Source organism: Salvelinus alpinus, chromosome 26 (assembly GCF_045679555.1).
Source record: "Salvelinus alpinus chromosome 26, SLU_Salpinus.1, whole genome shotgun sequence".
Lineage (NCBI taxonomy): Eukaryota > Metazoa > Chordata > Actinopteri > Salmoniformes > Salmonidae > Salvelinus > Salvelinus alpinus.
Window position 1 is genome coordinate 44,429,646 of NC_092111.1, and position 22,174 is coordinate 44,451,819.

General features: G+C 49.3%; 1 protein-coding gene across 1 annotated transcript in view; it reads left to right on the forward strand.

The window, feature by feature from the left end:
- Positions 1–22,174, forward strand: part of LOC139555342 (CUB and sushi domain-containing protein 2-like) — a 993,500-nt gene that overhangs the window by 948,690 nt on the left and 22,636 nt on the right. Inside the window, exons 65-66 of the mRNA XM_071369058.1 lie at positions 20,281–20,392; positions 21,869–22,048. Of these exons, the coding sequence (XP_071225159.1) occupies positions 20,281–20,392; positions 21,869–22,048 (292 nt within the window). The remainder of the gene's footprint in view (positions 1–20,280; positions 20,393–21,868; positions 22,049–22,174) is intronic.

The window sequence follows — 22,174 nt, forward strand, 5'->3', positions numbered from 1 at the left end:
ATCTGTCCCTGAGGTGTGTATCTGTCCCTAACCCTGAGGTGTGTATATGTCCCTGAGGTGTGTATCTGTCCCTAACCCTGAGGTGTGTATCTGTCTCTAACCCTGAGGTGTGAATCTGTCTCTAACCCTGAGGTGTGTATCTGTCTCTAACCCTGAGGTGTGTATCTGTCTCTAACCCTGAGGTGTGTATCTGTCTCTAACCCTGAGGTGTGTATCTGTCCCTGAGGTGTGTATCTGTCCCTGAGGTGTGTATCTGTCCCTGAGGTGTGTATCTGTCCCTGAGGTGTGTATCTGTCCCTGAGGTGTGTATCTGTCTCTAACCCTGAGGTGTGTATCTGTCTCTAACCCTCAGGTGTGTATCTGTCTCTAACCCTGAGGTGTGTATCTGTCCCTGAGGTGTGTATCTGTCCCTGAGGTGTGTATCTGTCCCTGAGGTGTGTATCTGTCCCTAACCCTGAGGTGTGTATCTGTCCCTGAGGTGTGTATCTGTCTCTAACCCTGAGGTGTGTATCTGTCTCTAACCCTGAGGTGTGTATCTGTCTCTAACCCTGAGGTGTGTATATGTCCCTGAGGTGTGTATCTGTCCCTAACCCTGAGGTGTGTATCTGTCTCTAACCCTGAGGTGTGTATCTGTCTCTAACCCTGAGGTGTGTATCTGTCTCTAACCCTGAGGTGTGTATCTGTCTCTAACCCTGAGGTGTGTATCTGTCTCTAACCCTGAGGTGTGTATCTGTCCCTGAGGTGTGTATCTGTCCCTGAGGTGTGTATCTGTCCCTGAGGTGTGTATCTGTCTCTAACCCTGAGGTGTGTATCTGTCCCTAACGCTGAGGTGTGTATCTGTCCCTAACCCTGAGGTGTGTATCTGTCCCTGAGGTGTGTATCTGTCTCTAACCCTGAGGTGTGTATCTGTCCCTGAGGTGTGTATCTGTCCCTGAGGTGTGTATCTGTCCCTGAGGTGTGTATCTGTCTCTAACCCTGATGTGTGTATCTGTCCCTAACGCTGAGGTGTGTATCTGTCCCTAACCCTGAGGTGTGTATCTGTCTCTAACCCTGAGGTGTGTATCTGTCCCTGAGGTGTGTATCTGTCCCTAACCCTGAGGTGTGTATCTGTCCCTGAGGTGTGTATCTGTCCCTGAGGTGTGTATCTGTCCCTGAGGTGTGTATCTGTCTCTAACCCTGATGTGTGTATCTGTCCCTAACGCTGAGGTGTGTATCTGTCCCTAACCCTGAGGTGTGTATCTGTCTCTAACCCTGAGGTGTGTATCTGTCCCTGAGGTGTGTATCTGTCTCTAACCCTGAGGTGTGTATCTGTCCCTGAGGTGTGTATCTGTCTCTAACCCTGAGGTGTGTATCTGTCCCTGAGGTGTGTATCTGTCCCTCCGGTGTGTATCTGTCCCTGAGGTGTGTATCTGTCTCTAACCCTGAGGTGTGTATCTGTCTCTAACCCTGAGGTGTGTATCTGTCTCTAACCCTTAGGTGTGTATCTGTCTCTAACCCTGAGGTGTGTATCTGTCTCTAACCCTGAGGTGTGTATCTGTCTCTAACCCTGAGGTGTGTATCTGTCCCTAACCCTGAGGTGTGTATCTGTCCCTAACCTTGAGGTGTGTATCTGTCCCTAACCCTGAGGTGTGTATCTGTCTCTAACCCTGAGGTGTGTGTCTGTCTCTAACCCTGAGGTGTGTATCTGTCCCTGAGGTGTGTATCTGTCCCTGAGGTGTGTATCTGTCCCTGAGGTGTGTATCTGTCTCTAACCCTGAGGTGTGTATCTGTCCCTAACGCTGAGGTGTGTATCTGTCCCTAACCCTGAGGTGTGTATCTGTCCCTAACCCTGAGGTGTGTATCTGTCTCTAACCCTGAGGTGTGTATCTGTCCCTAACCCTGAGGTGTGTATCTGTCCCTGAGGTGTGTATCTGTCCCTAACCCTGAGGTGTGTATCTGTCCCTGAGGTGTGTATCTGTCCCTGAGGTGTGTATCTGTCCCTGAGGTGTGTATCTGTCTCTAACCCTGAGGTGTGTATCTGTCTCTAACCCTTAGGTGTGTATCTGTCCCTAACCCTGAGGTGTGTATCTGTCCCTAACCCTGAGGTGTGTATCTGTCCCTAACCCTGAGGTGTGTATCTGTCCCTAACCCTGAGGTGTGTATCTGTCCCTGAGGTGTGTATCTGTCTCTAACCCTGAGGTGTGGATCTGTCACTAACCCTGAGGTGTGTATCTGTCTCTAACCCTGAGGTGTGTATCTGTCTCTAACCCTGAGGTGTGTATCTGTCCCTGAGGTGTGTATCTGTCTCTAACCCTGAGGTGTGGATCTGTCACTAACCCTGAGGTGTGTATCTGTCTCTAACCCTGAGGTGTGTATCTGTCCCTGAGGTGTGTATCTGTCTCTAACCCTGAGGTGTGTAGCTGCCTCTAACCCTGAGGTGTGTATCTGTCTCTAACCCTGAGGTGTGTATCTGTCCCTGAGGTGTGTATCTGTCTCTAACCCTGAGGTGTGTATCTGTCTCTAACCCTGAGGTGTGTATCTGTCCCTGAGGTGTGTATCTGTCTCTAACCCTGAGGTGTGTATCTGTCTCTAACCCTGAGGTGTGTATCTGTCCCTGAGGTGTGTATCTGTCTCTAACCCTGAGGTGTGTATCTGTCTCTAACCCTGAGGTGTGTATCTGTCCCTGAGTTGTGTATCTGTCTCTAACCCTGAGGTGTGTATCTGTCTCTAACCCTTAGGTGTGTATCTGTCTCTAACCCTGAGGTGTGTATCTGTCTCTAACCCTGAGGTGTGTATCTGTCTCTAACCCTGAGGTGTGTATCTGTCTCTAACCCTGAGGTGTGTATCTGTCTCTAACCCTGAGGTGTGTATCTGTCTCTAACCCTGAGGTGTGTATCTGTCCCTAACCCTGAGGTGTGTATCTGTCCCTAACCCTGAGGTGTGTATCTCTCTCTAACCCTGAGGTGTGTATCTGTCTCTAACCCTGAGGTGTGTATCTGTCTCTAACCCTGAGGTGTGTATCTGTCCCTAACCCTGAGGTGTGTATCTTTCTCTAACCCTGAGGTGTGTATCTGTCTCTAACCCTGAGGTGTGTATCTGTCCCTGCGGTGTGTATCTGTCCCTGAGGTGTGTATCTGTCCCTGAGGTGTGTATCTGTCTCAAACCCTGAGGTGTGTATCTGTCCCTAACGATGAGGTGTGTATCTGTCCCTAACCCTGAGGTGTGTATCTGTCTCTAACCCTGAGGTGTGTATCTGTCCCTAACCCTGAGGTGTGTATCTGTCCCCGAGGTGTGTATCTGTCCCTAACCCTGAGGTGTGTATCTGTCCCTGAGTTGTGTATCTGTCTCTAACCCTGAGGTGTGTATCTGTCCCTAACCCTGAGGTGTGTATCTGTCCCTGAGGTGTGCATCTGTCCCTAACCCTGAGGTGTGTATCTGTCCCTGAGGTGTGTATCTGTCTCTAACCCTGAGGTGTGTATCTGTCCCTGAGGTGTGTATCTGTCTCTAACCCTGAGGTGTGTATCTGTCCCTGAGGTGTGTATCTGTCCCTCAGGTTTGTATCTGTCCCTCAGGTGTGTATCTGTCTCTAACCCTGAGGTGTGTATCTGTCTCTAACCCTTAGGTGTGTATCTGTCTCTAACCCTGAGGTGTGTATCTGTCTCTAACCCTGAGGTGTGTATCTGTCTCTAACCCTGAGGTGTGTATCTGTCTCTAACCCTGAGGTGTGTATCTGTCTCTAGCCCTGAGGTGTGTATCTGTCCCTAACCCTGAGGTGTGTATCTGTCCCTAACCCTGAGGTGTGTATCTTTCAATAACCCTGTGGTGTGTATCTGTCCCTAACCCTGAGGTGTGTATCTGTCTCTAACCCTGAGGTGTGTATCTGTCTCTAACCCTGAGGTGTGTATCTGTCCCTGAGGTGTGTATCTGTCCCTGAGGTGTGTATCTGTCCCTGAGGTGTGTATCTGTCTCTAACCCTGAGGTGTGTATCTGTCCCTAACGCTGAGGTGTGTATCTGTCCCTAACCCTGAGGTGTGTATCTGTCTCTAACCCTGAGGTGTGTATCTGTCCCTAACCCTGAGGTGTGTATCTGTCCCTGAGGTGTGTATCTGTCCCTAACCCTGAGGTGTGTATCTGTCCCTGAGGTGTGTATCTGTCTCTAACCCTTAGGTGTGTATCTGTCTCTAACCCTGAGGTGTGTATCTGTCTCTAACCCTGAGGTGTTTATCTGTCTCTAACCCTGAGGTGTGCATCTGTCTCTAACCCTGAGGTGTGTATCTGTCCCTAACGATGAGGTGTGTATCTGTCCCTAACCCTGAGGTGTGTATCTGTCTCTAACCCTGAGGTGTGTATCTGTCCCTAACCCTGAGGTGTGTATCTGTCCCTGAGTTGTGTATCTGTCTCTAACCCTGAGGTGTGTATCTGTCCCTGAGGTGTGTATCTGTCTCTAACCCTGAGGTGTGTATCTGTCCCTGAGGTGTGTATCTGTCTCTAACCCTGAGGTGTGTATCTGTCCCTGAGGTGTGTATCTGTCCCTCAGGTGTGTATCTGTCCCTGAGGTGTGTATCTGTCTCTAACCCTGAGGTGTGTATCTGTCTCTAACCCTTAGGTGTGTATCTGTCTCTAACCCTGAGGTGTGTATCTGTCTCTAACCCTGAGGTGTGTATCTGTAACTAACCCTGAGGTGTGTATCTGTCTCTAGCCCTGAGGTGTGTATCTGTCCCTAACCCTGAGGTGTGTATCTGTCCCTAACCCTGAGGTGTGTATCTGTCCCTAACCCTGAGGTGTGTATCTGTCCCTAACCCTGAGGTGTGTATCTGTCTCTAACCCTGAGGTGTGTATCTGTCCCTGAGGTGTGTATCTGTCCCTGAGGTGTGTAGCTGTCCCTGAGGTGTGTATCTGTCTCTAACCCTGAGGTGTGTATCTGTCTCTAACCCTGAGGTGTGTATCTGTCCCTAACCCTGAGGTGTGTATCTGTCTCTAACCCTGAGGTGTGTATCTGTCCCTAACCCTGAGGTGTGTATCTGTCCCTGAGGTGTGTATCTGTCCCTAACCCTGAGGTGTGTATCTGTCCCTGAGGTGTGTATCTGTCTCTAACCCTGAGGTGTGTATCTGTCCCTGAGGTGTGTATCTGTCCCTGAGGTGTGTATCTGTCCCTGAGGTGTGTATCTGTCCCTGAGGTGTGTATATGTCTCTAACCCTGAGGTGTGTATCTGTCTCTAACCCTGAGGTGTGTATCTGTCTCTAACCCTGAGGTGTGTATCTGTCTCTAACCCTGAGGTGTGTATCTGTCTCTAACCCTGAGGTGTGTATCTGTCTCTAACCCTGAGGTGTGTATCTGTCTCTAACCCTGAGGTGTGTATCTGTCTCTAACCCTGAGGTGTGTATCTGTCTCTAACCCTGAGGTGTGTATCTGTCCCTGAGGTGTGTATCTGTCCCTGAGGTGTGTATCTGTCCCTGAGGTGTGTATCTGTCCCTGAGGTGTGTATCTGTCTCTAACCCTGAGGTGTGTATCTGTCTCTAACCCTGAGGTGTGTATCTGTCCCTGAGGTGTGTATCTGTCCCTAACCCTGAGGTGTGTATCTGTCCCTGAGGTGTGTATCTGTCTCTAACCCTGAGGTGTGTATCTGTCCCTGAGGTGTGTATCTGTCCCTGAGGTGTGTATCTGTCCCTAACGCTGAGGTGTGTATCTGTCCCTAACCCTGAGGTGTGTATCTGTCTCTAACCCTGAGGTGTGTATCTGTCCCTAACCCTGAGGTGTGTATCTGTCCCTGAGGTGTGTATCTGTCCCTAACCCTGAGGTGTGTATCTGTCCCTGAGGTGTGTATCTGTCTCTAACCCTGAGGTGTGTATCTGTCCCTGAGGTGTGTATCTGTCCCTGAGGTGTGTATCTGTCCCTGAGGTGTGTATCTGTCTCTAACCCTGAGGTGTGTATATGTCTCTAACCCTGAGGTGTGTATCTGTCTCTAACCCTGAGGTGTGTATCTGTCTCTAACCCTGAGGTGTGTATCTGTCTCTAACCCTGAGGTGTGTATCTGTCTCTAACCCTGAGGTGTGTATCTGTCTCTAACCCTGAGGTGTGTATCTGTCCCTGAGGTGTGTATCTGTCCCTGAGGTGTGTATCTGTCCCTGAGGTGTGTATCTGTCCCTGAGGTGTGTATCTGTCCCTGAGGTGTGTATCTGTCTCTAACCCTGAGGTGTGTATCTGTCCCTAACGCTGAGGTGTGTATCTGTCTCTAACCCTGAGGTGTGTATCTGTCCCTAACCCTGAGGTGTGTATCTGTCCCTGAGGTGTGTATCTGTCTCTAACCCTGAGGTGTGTATCTGTCCCTGAGGTGTGTATCTGTCCCTGAGGTGTGTATCTGTCTCTAACCCTGAGGTGTGTATATGTCTCTAACCCTGAGGTGTGTATCTGTCTCTAACCCCGATGTGTGTATCTGTCCCTAACGCTGAGGTGTGTATCTGTCCCTAACCCTGAGGTGTGTATCTGTCCCTAACCCTGAGGTGTGTATCTGTCCCTAACCCTGAGGTGTGTATCTGTCTCTAACCCTGAGGTGTGTATCTGTCCCTAACCCTGAGGTGTGTATCTGTCTCTAACCCTGAGGTGTGTATCTGTCTCTAACCCTGAGGTGTGTATCTGTCCCTGAGGTGTGTATCTGTCTCTAACCCTGAGGTGTGTAGCTGCCTCTAACCCTGAGGTGTGTATCTGTCTCTAACCCTGAGGTGTGTATCTGTCCCTGAGGTGTGTATCTGTCTCTAACCCTGAGGTGTGTATCTGTCTCTAACCCTGAGGTGTGTAGCTGCCTCTAACCCTGAGGTGTGTATCTGTCCCTGAGGTGTGTATCTGTCTCTAACCCTGAGGTGTGTATCTGTCTCTAACCCTGAGGTGTGTATCTGTCCCTGAGGTGTGTATCTGTCCCTAACCCTGAGGTGTGTATCTGTCTCTAACCCTGAGGTGTTTATCTGTCTCTAACCCTGAGGTGTGTATCTGTCTCTAACCCTGAGGTGTGTATCTGTCTCTAACCCTGAGGTGTGTATCTGTCCCTGAGGTGTGTATCTGTCCCTAACCCTGAGGTGTGTATCTGTCTCTAACCCTGAGGTGTGTATCTGTCCCTGAGGTGTGTATCTGTCTCTAACCCTGAGGTGTGTATCTGTCTCTAACCCTGAGGTGTGTATCTGTCCCTAACCCTGAGGTGTGTATCTGTCCCTGAGTTGTGTATCTGTCTCTAACCCTGAGGTGTGTATCTGTCCCTAACCCTGAGGTGTGTATCTGTCCCTGAGGTGTGTATCTGTCCCTAACCCTGAGGTGTGTATCTGTCCCTGAGGTGTGTATCTGTCTCTAACCCTGAGGTGTGTATCTGTCCCTGAGGTGTGTATCTGTCTCTAACCCTGAGGTGTGTATCTGTCCCTGAGGTGTGTATCTGTCCCTCAGGTGTGTATCTGTCCCTGAGGTGTGTATCTGTCTCTAACCCTGAGGTGTGTATCTGTCTCTAACCCTTAGGTGTGTATCTGTCTCTAACCCTGAGGTGTGTATCTGTCTCTAACCCTGAGGTGTGTATCTGTCTCTAACCCTGAGGTGTGTATCTGTCCCTGAGGTGTGTATCTGTCCCTGAGGTGTGTATCTGTCTCTAACCCTGAGGTGTGTATCTGTCTCTAACCCTGAGGTGTGTATCTGTCTCTAACCCTGAGGTGTGTATCTGTCCCTGAGGTGTGTATCTGTCCCTGAGGTGTGTATCTGTCCCTAACCCTGAGGTGTGTATCTGTCTCTAACCCTGAGGTGTGTATCTGTCTCTAACCCTGAGGTGTGTATCTGTCTCTAACCCTGAGGTGTGTATCTGTCCCTGAGGTGTGTATCTGTCCCTGAGGTGTGTATCTGTCTCTAACCCTGAGGTGTGTATCTGTCTCTAACCCTGAGGTGTGTATCTGTCTCTAACCCTGAGGTGTGTATCTGTCCCTGAGGTGTGTATCTGTCCCTGAGGTGTGTATCTGTCCCTAACCCTGAGGTGTGTATCTGTCTCTAACCCTGAGGTGTGTATCTGTCTCTAACCCTGAGGTGTGTATCTGTCTCTAACCCTGAGGTGTGTATCTGTCCCTGAGGTGTGTATCTGTCCCTGAGGTGTGTATCTGTCTCTAACCCTGAGGTGTGTATCTGTCTCTAACCCTGAGGTGTGTATCTGTCTCTAACCCTGAGGTGTGTATCTGTCCCTGAGGTGTGTATCTGTCCCTGAGGTGTGTATCTGTCCCTGAGGTGTGTATCTGTCTCTAACCCTGAGGTGTGTATCTGTCCCTAACGCTGAGGTGTGTATCTGTCCCTAACCCTGAGGTGTGTATCTGTCTCTAACCCTGAGGTGTGTATCTGTCCCTAACCCTGAGGTGTGTATCTGTCCCTGAGGTATGTATCTGTCCCTAACCCTGAGGTGTGTATCTGTCCCTGAGGTGTGTATCTGTCTCTAACCCTGAGGTGTGTATCTGTCCCTGAGGTGTGTATCTGTCCCTGAGGTGTGTATCTGTTCCTGAGGTGTGTATCTGTCTCTAACCCTGAGGTGTGTATCTGTCTCTAACCCTGAGGTGTGTATCTGTCTCTAACCCTGAGGTGTGTATCTGTCTCTAACCCTGAGGTGTGTATCTGTCCCTGAGGTGTGTATCTGTCCCTGAGGTGTGTATCTGTTCCTGAGGTGTGTATCTGTCCCTAACCCTGAGGTGTGTATCTGTCTCTAACCCTGAGGTGTGTATCTGTCTCTAACCCTGAGGTGTGTATCTGTCTCTAACCCTGAGGTGTGTATCTGTCCCTAACCCTGAGGTGTGTATCTGTTCCTGAGGTGTGTATCTGTCTCTAACCCTGAGGTGTGTATCTGTCCCTAACCCTGAGGTGTGTATCTGTCCCTGAGGTGTGTATCTGTCCCTGAGGTGTGTATCTGTTCCTGAGGTGTGTATCTGTCTCTAACCCTGAGGTGTGTATCTGTCTCTAACCCTGAGGTGTGTATCTGTCCCTAACCCTGAGGTGTGTATATGTCCCTGAGGTGTGTATCTGTTCCTGAGGTGTGTATCTGTCTCTAACTCTGAGTTGTGTATCTGTCACTAACCCTGACGTGTGTATCTGTCTCTAACCCTGAGTTGTGTATCTGTCACTAACCCTGACGTGTGTATCTGTCACTAACCCTGAGGTGTGTATCTGTCTCTAACCCTGAGGTGTGTATCTGTCTCTAACCCTGAGGTGTGTATCTGTCTCTAACCCTGAGGTGTGTATCTGTCTCTAACCCTGAGGTGTGTATCTGTCTCTAACCCTGAGGTGTGTATCTGTCCCTAACCCTGAGGTGTGTATCTGTCCCTGAGGTGTGTATCTGTCCCTGAGGTGTGTATCTGTCTCTAACCCTGAGGTGTGTATCTGTCCCTGAGGTGTGTATCTGTCTCTAACCCTGAGGTGTGTATCTGTCCCTGAGGTGTGTATCTGTCTCTAACCCTGAGGTGTGTATCTGTCCCTGAGGTGTGTATCTGTCCCTAACCCTGAGGTGTGTATCTGTCCCTGAGGTGTGTATCTGTCCCTAACCCTGAGGTGTGTATCTGTCCCTGAGGTGTGTATCTGTCTCTAACCCTGAGGTGTGTATCTGTCCCTGAGGTGTGTATCTGTCCCTGAGGTGTGTATCTGTCCCTGAGGTGTGTATCTGTCCCTGAGGTGTGTATATGTCTCTAACCCTGAGGTGTGTATCTGTCTCTAACCCTGAGGTGTGTATCTGTCTCTAACCCTGAGGTGTGTATCTGTCTCTAACCCTGAGGTGTGTATCTGTCTCTAACCCTGAGGTGTGTATCTGTCTCTAACCCTGAGGTGTGTATCTGTCTCTAACCCTGAGGTGTGTATCTGTCTCTAACCCTGAGGTGTGTATCTGTCTCTAACCCTGAGGTGTGTATCTGTCCCTGAGGTGTGTATCTGTCCCTGAGGTGTGTATCTGTCCCTGAGGTGTGTATCTGTCCCTGAGGTGTGTATCTGTCTCTAACCCTGAGGTGTGTATCTGTCTCTAACCCTGAGGTGTGTATCTGTCCCTGAGGTGTGTATCTGTCCCTAACCCTGAGGTGTGTATCTGTCCCTGAGGTGTGTATCTGTCTCTAACCCTGAGGTGTGTATCTGTCCCTGAGGTGTGTATCTGTCCCTGAGGTGTGTATCTGTCCCTAACGCTGAGGTGTGTATCTGTCCCTAACCCTGAGGTGTGTATCTGTCTCTAACCCTGAGGTGTGTATCTGTCCCTAACCCTGAGGTGTGTATCTGTCCCTGAGGTGTGTATCTGTCCCTAACCCTGAGGTGTGTATCTGTCCCTGAGGTGTGTATCTGTCTCTAACCCTGAGGTGTGTATCTGTCCCTGAGGTGTGTATCTGTCCCTGAGGTGTGTATCTGTCCCTGAGGTGTGTATCTGTCTCTAACCCTGAGGTGTGTATATGTCTCTAACCCTGAGGTGTGTATCTGTCTCTAACCCTGAGGTGTGTATCTGTCTCTAACCCTGAGGTGTGTATCTGTCTCTAACCCTGAGGTGTGTATCTGTCTCTAACCCTGAGGTGTGTATCTGTCTCTAACCCTGAGGTGTGTATCTGTCCCTGAGGTGTGTATCTGTCCCTGAGGTGTGTATCTGTCCCTGAGGTGTGTATCTGTCCCTGAGGTGTGTATCTGTCCCTGAGGTGTGTATCTGTCTCTAACCCTGAGGTGTGTATCTGTCCCTAACGCTGAGGTGTGTATCTGTCTCTAACCCTGAGGTGTGTATCTGTCCCTAACCCTGAGGTGTGTATCTGTCCCTGAGGTGTGTATCTGTCTCTAACCCTGAGGTGTGTATCTGTCCCTGAGGTGTGTATCTGTCCCTGAGGTGTGTATCTGTCTCTAACCCTGAGGTGTGTATATGTCTCTAACCCTGAGGTGTGTATCTGTCTCTAACCCCGATGTGTGTATCTGTCCCTAACGCTGAGGTGTGTATCTGTCCCTAACCCTGAGGTGTGTATCTGTCCCTAACCCTGAGGTGTGTATCTGTCCCTAACCCTGAGGTGTGTATCTGTCTCTAACCCTGAGGTGTGTATCTGTCCCTAACCCTGAGGTGTGTATCTGTCTCTAACCCTGAGGTGTGTATCTGTCTCTAACCCTGAGGTGTGTATCTGTCCCTGAGGTGTGTATCTGTCTCTAACCCTGAGGTGTGTAGCTGCCTCTAACCCTGAGGTGTGTATCTGTCTCTAACCCTGAGGTGTGTATCTGTCCCTGAGGTGTGTATCTGTCTCTAACCCTGAGGTGTGTATCTGTCTCTAACCCTGAGGTGTGTAGCTGCCTCTAACCCTGAGGTGTGTATCTGTCCCTGAGGTGTGTATCTGTCTCTAACCCTGAGGTGTGTATCTGTCTCTAACCCTGAGGTGTGTATCTGTCCCTGAGGTGTGTATCTGTCCCTAACCCTGAGGTGTGTATCTGTCTCTAACCCTGAGGTGTTTATCTGTCTCTAACCCTGAGGTGTGTATCTGTCTCTAACCCTGAGGTGTGTATCTGTCTCTAACCCTGAGGTGTGTATCTGTCCCTGAGGTGTGTATCTGTCCCTAACCCTGAGGTGTGTATCTGTCTCTAACCCTGAGGTGTGTATCTGTCCCTGAGGTGTGTATCTGTCTCTAACCCTGAGGTGTGTATCTGTCTCTAACCCTGAGGTGTGTATCTGTCCCTAACCCTGAGGTGTGTATCTGTCCCTGAGTTGTGTATCTGTCTCTAACCCTGAGGTGTGTATCTGTCCCTAACCCTGAGGTGTGTATCTGTCCCTGAGGTGTGTATCTGTCCCTAACCCTGAGGTGTGTATCTGTCCCTGAGGTGTGTATCTGTCTCTAACCCTGAGGTGTGTATCTGTCCCTGAGGTGTGTATCTGTCTCTAACCCTGAGGTGTGTATCTGTCCCTGAGGTGTGTATCTGTCCCTCAGGTGTGTATCTGTCCCTGAGGTGTGTATCTGTCTCTAACCCTGAGGTGTGTATCTGTCTCTAACCCTTAGGTGTGTATCTGTCTCTAACCCTGAGGTGTGTATCTGTCTCTAACCCTGAGGTGTGTATCTGTCTCTAACCCTGAGGTGTGTATCTGTCCCTGAGGTGTGTATCTGTCCCTGAGGTGTGTATCTGTCTCTAACCCTGAGGTGTGTATCTGTCTCTAACCCTGAGGTGTGTATCTGTCTCTAACCCTGAGGTGTGTATCTGTCCCTGAGGTGTGTATCTGTCCCTGAGGTGTGTATCTGTCCCTAACCCTGAGGTGTGTATCTGTCTCTAACCCTGAGGTGTGTATCTGTCTCTAACCCTGAGGTGTGTATCTGTCTCTAACCCTGAGGTGTGTATCTGTCCCTGAGGTGTGTATCTGTCCCTGAGGTGTGTATCTGTCTCTAACCCTGAGGTGTGTATCTGTCTCTAACCCTGAGGTGTGTATCTGTCTCTAACCCTGAGGTGTGTATCTGTCCCTGAGGTGTGTATCTGTCCCTGAGGTGTGTATCTGTCCCTGAGGTGTGTATCTGTCTCTAACCCTGAGGTGTGTATCTGTCCCTAACGCTGAGGTGTGTATCTGTCCCTAACCCTGAGGTGTGTATCTGTCTCTAACCCTGAGGTGTGTATCTGTCCCTAACCCTGAGGTGTGTATCTGTCCCTGAGGTATGTATCTGTCCCTAACCCTGAGGTGTGTATCTGTCCCTGAGGTGTGTATCTGTCTCTAACCCTGAGGTGTGTATCTGTCCCTGAGGTGTGTATCTGTCCCTGAGGTGTGTATCTGTTCCTGAGGTGTGTATCTGTCTCTAACCCTGAGGTGTGTATCTGTCTCTAACCCTGAGGTGTGTATCTGTCTCTAACCCTGAGGTGTGTATCTGTCTCTAACCCTGAGGTGTGTATCTGTCCCTGAGGTGTGTATCTGTCCCTGAGGTGTGTATCTGTTCCTGAGGTGTGTATCTGTCCCTAACCCTGAGGTGTGTATCTGTCTCTAACCCTGAGGTGTGTATCTGTCTCTAACCCTGAGGTGTGTATCTGTCTCTAACCCTGAGGTGTGTATCTGTCCCTAACCCTGAGGTGTGTATCTGTTCCTGAGGTGTGTATCTGTCTCTAACCCTGAGGTGTGTATCTGTCCCTAACCCTGAGGTGTGTATCTGTCCCTGAGGTGTGTATCTGTCCCTGAGGTGTGTATCTGTTCCTGAGGTGTGTATCTGTCTCTAACCCTGAGGTGTGTATCTGTCTCTAACCCTGAGGTGTGTATCTGTCCCTAACCCTGAGGTGTGTATATGTCCCTGAGGTGTGTATCTGTTCCTGAGGTGTGTATCTGTCTCTAACTCTGAGTTGTGTATCTGTCACTAACCCTGACGTGTGTATCTGTCTCTAACCCTGAGTTGTGTATCTGTCACTAACCCTGACGTGTGTATCTGTCACTAACCCTGAGGTGTGTATCTGTCTCTAACCCTGAGGTGTGTATCTGTCTCTAACCCTGAGGTGTGTATCTGTCTCTAACCCTGAGGTGTGTATCTGTCTCTAACCCTGAGGTGTGTATCTGTCTCTAACCCTGAGGTGTGTATCTGTCCCTAACCCTGAGGTGTGTATCTGTCCCTGAGGTGTGTATCTGTCCCTGAGGTGTGTATCTGTCTCTAACCCTGAGGTGTGTATCTGTCCCTGAGGTGTGTATCTGTCTCTAACCCTGAGGTGTGTATCTGTCCCTGAGGTGTGTATCTGTCTCTAACCCTGAGGTGTGTATCTGTCCCTGAGGTGTGTATCTGTCCCTAACCCTGAGGTGTGTATCTGTCCCTGAGGTGTGTATCTGTCCCTAACCCTGAGGTGTGTATCTGTCCCTGAGGTGTGTATCTGTCTCTAACCCCGAGGTGTGTATCTGTCTCTAACCCTGAGGTGTGTATCTGTCTCTAACCCTGAGGTGTGTATCTGTCTCTAACCCTGAGGTGTGTATCTGTCTCTAACCCTGAGGTGTGTATCTGTCTCTAACCCTGAGGTGTGTATCTGTCTCTAACCCTGAGGTGTGTATCTGTCTCTAACCCTGAGGTGTGTATCTGTCCCTAACGCTGAGGTGTGTATCTGTCTCTAACCCTGAGGTGTGTATCTGTCCCTGAGGTGTGTATCTTTCCCTGAGGTGTGTATCTGTCCCTGAGGTGTGTATCTGTCCCTGAGGTGTGTACCTGTCCCTAAAGTGTGTATCTGTCTCTAACCCTGAGGTGTGTATCTGTCCCTGAGGTGTGTATCTGTCTCTAACCCTGAGGTGTGTATCTGTTCCTGAGGTGTGTATCTGTCTCTAACCCTGAGGTGTGTATCTGTCTCTAACCCTGAGGTGTGTATCTGTCTCTAACCCTGAGGTGTGTATCTGTCTCTAACCTTGAGGTGTGTATCTGTCCCTAACCCTGAGGTGTGTATCTGTCCCTGAGGTGTGTATCTGTCTCAAACCCTGAGGTGTGTATCTGTCCCTGAGGTGTGTATCTGTCTCTAACCCTGAGGTGTGTATCTGTCCCTAACCCTGAGGTGTGTATCTGTCTCTAACCCTGAGGTGTGTATCTGTCCCTGAGGTGTGTATCTGTCCCTGAGGTGTGTATCTGTCCCTGAGGTGTGTATCTGTCCCTGAGGTGTGTATCTGTCCCTAACCCTGAGGTGTGTATCTGTCCCTGAGGTGTGTATCTGTCCCTAACCCTGAGGTGTGTATCTGTCCCTGAGGTGTGTATCTGTCTCTAACCCCGAGGTGTGTATCTGTCTCTAACCCTGAGGTGTGTATCTGTCTCTAACCCTGAGGTGTGTATCTGTCTCTAACCCTGAGGTGTGTATCTGTCCCTGAGGCGTGTATCTGTCCCTGAGGCGTGTATCTGTCCTGAGGTGTGTATCTGTCCCTAACCCTGAGGTGTGTATCTGTCTCTAACCCTGAGGTGTGTATCTGTCCCTAACCCTGAGGTGTGTATCTGTCCCTGAGGTGTGTATCTGTCTCTAACCCTGAGGTGTGTATCTGTCACTTACCCTGAGGTGTGTATCTGTCTCTAACCCTGAGGTGTGTATCTGTCTCTAACCCTGAGGTGTGTATCTGTCCCTGAGGTGTGTATCTGTCTCTAACCCTGAGGTGTGTATCTGTCACTTACCCTGAGGTGTGTATCTGTCTCTAACCCTGAGGTGTGTATCTGTCTCTAACCCTGAGGTGTGTATCTGTCCCTGAGGTGTGTATCTGTCCCTGAGGTGTGTATCTGTCCCTGAGGTGTGTATCTGTCCCTGAGGTGTGTATCTGTCTCTAACCCTGAGGTGTGTATCTGTCTCTAACCCTGAGGTGTGTATCTGTCCCTGAGGTGTGTATCTGTCCTTGAGGTGTGTATCTGTCTCTAACCCTGAGGTGTGTATCTGTCTCTAACCCTGAGGTGTGTATCTGTCCTTGAGGTGTGTATCTGTCTCTAACCCTGAGGTGTGTATCTGTCTCTAACCCTGAGGTGTGTATCTGTCTCTAACCCTGAGGTGTGTATCTGTCCCTAACCCTGAGGTGTGTATCTGTCTCTAACCCTGAGGTTTGTATCTGTCACTAACCCTGAGGTGTGTATCTGTCTCTAACCCTGAGGTGTGTATCTGTCCATGAGGTGTGTATCTGTCCATGAGGTGTGTATCTGTCTCTAACCCTGAGGTGTGGATCTGTCCCTGAGGTGTGTATCTGTCCCTGAGGTGTGTATCTGTCCCTGAGGTGTGTATCTGTCCCTGAGGTGTGTATCTGTCCATGAGGTGTGTATCTGTCCCTGAGGTGTGTATCTGTCCCTGAGGTGTGTAGCTGCCTCTAACCCTGAGGTGTGTATCTGTCTCTAACGCTGAGGTGTGTATCTGTCCCTGAGGTGTGTATCTGTCCCTAACCCTGAGGTGTGTATCTGTCTCTAACCCTGAGGTGTGTATCTGTCTCTAACCCTGAGGTGTGTATCTGTCCCTGAGGTGTGTATCTGTCTCTAACCCTGAGGTGTGTATCTGTCTCTAACCCTGAGGTGTGTATCTGTCTCTAACCCTGAGGTGTGTATCTGTCCCTAACCCTGAGGTGTGTATCTGTCCCTAACCCTGAGGTGTGTATCTGTCTCTAACCCTGAGGTGTGTATCTGTCTCTAACCCTGAGGTGTGTATCTGTCCCTAACCCTGAGGTGTGTATCTGTCTCTAACCCTGAGGTGTGTATCTGTCCCTGAGGTGTGTATCTGTCCCTAACCCTGAGGTGTGTATCTGTCTCTAACCCTGAGGTGTGTATCTGTCCCTAACCCTGAGGTGTGTATCTGTCTCTAACCCTGAGGTGTGTATCTGTCCCTGAGGTGTGTATCTGTCCCTAACCCTGAGGTGTGTATCTGTCCATGAGGTGTGTATCTGTCCCTGAGGTGTGTATCTGTCCATGAGGTGTGTATCTGTCTCTAACCCTGAGGTGTGTATCTGTCTCTAACCCTGAGGTGTGTATCTGTCTCTAACCCTGAGGTGTGTATCTGTCTCTAACCCTGAGGTGTGTATCTGTCACTAACCCTGAGGTGTGTATCTGTCCCTGAGGTGTGTATCTGTCTCTAACCCTGAGGTGTGTATCTGTCCCCGAGGTGTGTATCTGTCCCTGAGGTGTGTATCTGTCCCTAACCCTGCGGTGTGTATCTGTCCCTGAGGTGTGTATCTGTCTCTAAACCTGAGGTGTGTATCTGTCCATGAGGTGTTTATCTGTCCCTGAGGTGTGTATCTGTCCCTGAGGTGTGTATCTGTCCCTAACCCTGCGGTGTGTATCTGTCCCTGAGGTGTGTATCTGTCTCTAACCCTGAGGTGTGTATCTGTCTCTAACCCTGAGGTGTGTATCTGTCTCTAACCCTGAGGTGTGTATCTGTCTCTAACCCTGAGGTGTGTATCTGTCCCTGAGGTGTGTATCTGTCCCTGAGGTGTGTATCTGTCTCTAACCCTGAGGTGTGTATCTGTCTCTAACCCTGAGGTGTGTATCTGTCTCTAACCCTGAGGTGTGTATCTGTCCCTAACCCTGAGGTGTGTATCTGTCTCTAACCCTGAGGTGTGTATCTGTCTCTAACCCTGAGTTGTGTATCTGTCCCTGAGGTGTGTATCTGTCCCTGAGGTGTGTATCTGTCTCTAACCCTGAGGTGTGTATCTGTCTCTAACCCTGAGGTGTGTATCTGTCCCTGAGGTGTGTATCTGTCTCTAACCCTGAGGTGTGTATCTGTCTCTAACCCTGAGGTGTGTATCTGTCCCTAACCCTGAGGTGTGTATCTGTCTCTAACCCTGAGGTGTGTATCTGTCCCTGAGGTGTGTATCTGTCCCTGACCCTGAGGTGTGTATCTGTCTCTAACCCTGAGGTGTGTATCTGTCCCTAACCCTGAGGTGTGTATCTGTCTCTAACCCTGAGGTGTGTATCTGTCCCTGAGGTGTGTATCTGTCTCTAACCCTGAGGTGTGTATCTGTCTCTAACCCTGAGGTGTGTATCTGTCCCTGAGGTGTGTATCTGTCTCTAACCCTGAGGTGTGTATCTGTCTCTAACCCTGAGGTGTGTATCTGTCCCTGAGGTGTGTATCTGTCTCTAACCCTGAGGTGTGTATCTGTCCCTGAGGTGTGTATCTGTCTCTAACCCTGAGGTGTGTATCTGTCTCTAACCCTGAGGTGTGTATCTGTCTCTAACCCTGAGGTGTGTATCTGTCCCTGAGGTGTGTATCTGTCTCTAACCCTGAGGTGTGTATCTGTCCCTGAGGTGTGTATCTGTCCCTAACCCTGAGGTGTGTATCTGTCTCTAACCCTGAGGTGTGTATCTGTCTCTAACCCTGAGGTGTGTATCTGTCACTAACCCTGAGGTGTGTATCTGTCTCTAACCCTGAGGTGTGTATCTGTCACTAACCCTGAGGTGTGTATCTGTCACTAACCCTGAGGTGTGTATCTGTCCCTAACCCTGAGGTGTGTATCTGTCTCTAACCCTGAGGTGTGTATCTGTCCCTAACCCTGAGGTGTGTATCTGTCCCTAACCCTGAGGTGTGTATCTGTCTCTAACCCTGAGTTGTGTATCTGTCCCTGAGGTGTGTATCTGTCCCTGAGGTGTGTATCTGTCTCTAACCCTGAGGTGTGTATCTGTCTCTAACCCTGAGGTGTGTATCTGTCTCTAACCCTGAGGTGTGTATCTGTCTCTAACCCTGAGGTGTGTATCTGTCCCTGAGGTGTGTATCTGTCCCTGAGGTGTGTATCTGTCTCTAACCCTGAGGTGTGTATCTGTCCCTGAGGTGTGTATCTGTCTCTAACCCTGAGGTGTGTATCTGTCTCTAACCCTGAGGTGTGTATCTGTCCCTGAGGTGTGTATCTGTCCCTGAGGTGTGTATCTGTCTCTAACCCTGAGGTGTGTATCTGTCTCTAACCCTGAGGTGTGTATCTGTCCCTAACCCTGAGGTGTGTATCTGTCTCTAACCCTGAGTTGTGTATCTGTCCCTGAGGTGTGTATCTGTCCCTGAGGTGTGTATCTGTCTCTAACCCTGAGGTGTGTATCTGTCTCTAACCCTGAGGTGTGTATCTGTCTCTAACCCTGAGGTGTGTATCTGTCTCTAACCCTGAGGTGTGTATCTGTCCCTGAGGTGTGTATCTGTCCCTGAGGTGTGTATCTGTCTCTAACCCTGAGGTGTGTATCTGTCCCTGAGGTGTGTATCTGTCTCTAACCCTGAGGTGTGTATCTGTCTCTAACCCTGAGGTGTGTATCTGTCCCTAACCCTGAAGTGTGTATCTGTCCCTGAGGTGTGTATCTGTCTCTAACCCTGAGTTGTGTATCTGTCTCTAACCCTAAGGTGTGTATCTGTCCCTGAGGTGTGTATCTGTCACTAACCCTGAGGTGTGTTTATTTATTTTTATTTATTTAACCTTTATTTAACCAGGTAGGCAAATTGAGAACACGTTCTCATTTACAATTGCGACCTGGCCAAGATAAAGCAAAGCAGTTCGACACATACAACAACACATAGTTACACATGGAGTAAAACAAACATATAGTCAATAATACAGTGAAAAAAAATAAAATAATAAGTCTATATACAATGTGAGCAAGTGAGGTGAGATAAGGGAGGTGAAGGCAAACAAATATATGTATAAATAAATAAAAATATAAAAGGCCATGGAGGCGAAGTGAGTACAACACAGCAAGTAAAATAAAAACTAAAAAAACAATGGAATGGTTGGTTTGCAGTGGAAGAAAGTGCAAAGTAGAGACAGAAATAATGGGGTGCAAAGGAGCAAAATAAATTAATAAATAAATACAGTAGGTAAAGAGGTAGTTGTTTGGGCTAAATTGTAGATGGGTTATATACAGGTGCAGTAATCTATGAGCTGCTCTGACAGCTGGTGCTTAAAGCTAGTGAGGGAGATAAGTGTTTCCAGTTTCAGAGATTTTTGTAGTTCGTTCCAGTCATTGGCAGCAGAGAACTGGAAGGAGAGGCGTCCAAAGGAAGAATTGGTTTTGGGGGTGACTAGAGAGATATACCTGCTGGAGCGCGTGCTACAGGTAGGTGCTGCTATGGTGACCAGCGAGCTGAGATAAGGGGGGACTTTACCTAGCAGGGTCTTGTAGATGACCTGGAACCAGTGGGTTTGGCGACGAGTATGAAGCGAGGGCCAGCCAACGAGAGTGTACAGGTCGCAGTGGTGGGTAGTATATGGGGCTTTGGTGACAAAACGGATGGCACTGTGATAGACTGCATCCAATTTATTGAGTAGGGTTTTGGAGGCTATTTTGTAAATGACATCACCGAAGTCGAGGATTGGTAGGATGGTCAGTTTTACAAGGGTATGTTTGGCAGCATGAGTAAAGGATGCTTTGTTGCGGAATAGGAAGCCAATTCTAGATTTGACTTTGGATTGGAGATGTTTGATGTGAGTCTGGAAGGAGAGTTTACAGTCTAACCAGACACCTAGGTATTTGTAGGTGTCCACATATTCTAAGTCAGAGCCGTCCAAAGTAGTGATGTTGGACATGTGTATCTGTCCCTGAGGTGTGTATCTAACCCTGAGGTGTGTATCTGTCCCTGAGGTGTGTATCTGTCCCTGGGGTGTGTATCTGTCACTAACTCTGAGGTGTGTATCTGTCCCTGAGGTGTGTATCTGTCACTAACTCTGAGGTGTGTATCTGTCCCTGAGGTGTGTATCTGTCCCTAACCCTGAGGTGTGTATCTGTCCCTGAGGTGTGTATCTGTCTCTAACCCTGAGGTGTGTATCTGTCTCTAACCCTGAGGTGTGTATCTGTCTCTAACCATGAGGTGTGTATGTGTCTCTAACCCTGAGCTGTATCTGTCCCTGAGGTGTGTATCTGTCTCTAACCCTGACGTTTGTCTCCACCCTACAGATCGGCAGTACAGTATTGTTCAGCTGTAGGAAGGGCTACCTGCTACAAGGCTCAATAACACGCACCTGTCTACCCAACCTCACCTGGAATGGCTTCCAACCGGAATGTATAGGTAAGTGTACACACACACCTGTCTACCCAACCTCACCTGTAGTGGCTTCCACCCAGAATGTATAGGTAAGTGTACACACACACCTGTCTGCCCAACCTCACCTGTAGTGGCTTCCACCCAGAATGTATAGGTAAGTGTACACACACACCTGTCTACCCAACCTCACCTGTAGTGGCTTCCACCCAGAATGTATAGGTAAGTGTACACACACACCTGTCTACCCAACCTCACCTGTAGTGGCTTCCACCCAGAATGTATAGGTAAGTGTACACACACACCTGTCTGCCCAACCTCACCTATAGTGGCTTCCACCCAGAATGTATAGGTAAGTGTACACACACACCTGTCTGCCCAACCTCACCTGTAGTGGCTTCCACCCAGAATGTATAGGTAAGTATACACACACACCTGTCTGCCCAACGTCACCTGTAGTGGCTTCCACCCAGAGTTTGTAGGTCAGTGTACACCTCACTTCATGTGCATCTTGGATGTAGAGACACTTAGTAGTGTTTACCGCTAATGTACAATCTGTCTCGAGCCTCCCTCTGGTTTTTCTAATGTACAATCTGTCTCGAGCCTCCCTCTGGTTTTTCTAATGTACAATCTGTCTCGAGCCTCCCTCTGGTTTTTCTAATGTACAATCTGTCTCCAGCCTCCCTCTGGTTTTTCTAATGTACAATCTGTCTCGAGCCTCCCTCTGGTTTTTCTAATGTACAATCTCTCTCGAGCCTCCCTCTGGTTTTTCTAATGTACAATCTGTCTCCAGCCTCCCTCTGGTTTTTCTAATGTACAATCTGTCTCCAGCCTCCCTCTGGTTTTTCTAATGTACAATCTGTCTCGAGCCTCCCTCTGGTTTTTCTTTCATAACATTCTTTTTTTGTTTCTAGAACATTAATTTAGTACCTGTCTTCTAAATCCATCTGACTGTCCTCCCTCCATCAATGCTCCCTGTCTTCTACATCCATCTGACTGTCCTCCCTCCATCTTTCCTCCCTGTCTTCTAAATCGTTCTGACTGTCCTCCCTCCATCTTTCCTCCCTGTCTTCTAAATCGTTCTGACTGTCCTCCCTCCATCTTTCCTCCCTGTCTTCTACATCCATCTGACTGTCCTCCCTCCATCTTTCCTCCCTGTCTTCTAAATCCATCAAACTGTCCTCCCTCCATCTATGCTCCCTGTCTTCTAAATCCATCAAACTGTCCTCCCTCCATCTATGCTCCCTGTCTTCTAAATCCATCTGACTGTCCTCCCTCCATCTATCCTCCCTGTCTTCTAAATCCATCTGACTGTCCTCCCTCCATCTAATATCCTGTCTTCCCTTTCAATGCTCTCTCTCTCCACTCCCACTCTCCCACTCTCCCTGTGTCCCCCTCCCTCCCTCCCTCGCTCTCCTCCACCCACCCTCCCTCCCTCCCTCTCTCTCCCCTCCCTCTCTCTCCCCTCCCTCTCCTCCACCCCCCCCCCCTCCATCTCTCCAGCCCACCACTGTAGCCAGCCAGAGTTGCCCAGCCAGGTGGATGTGTCTGCCATAGAGTTGCCGTCTCTAGGTTACACCCTGATCTACACCTGTCAGCCAGGGTTTTACCTGGCCGAGGGGTCAGAACACAGAACCTGCAGGGGCGATGGGAGCTGGACCGGGAAGCAACCTATCTGTGCTGGTAAGAGTAACACACACCTGGACAGTACACAATCAAATGGACACACAAACACACCCAAGTGAAAACACATCACACACTCCATGCCCTCCTAATAACCAATACACACAAACACACACACACACACAC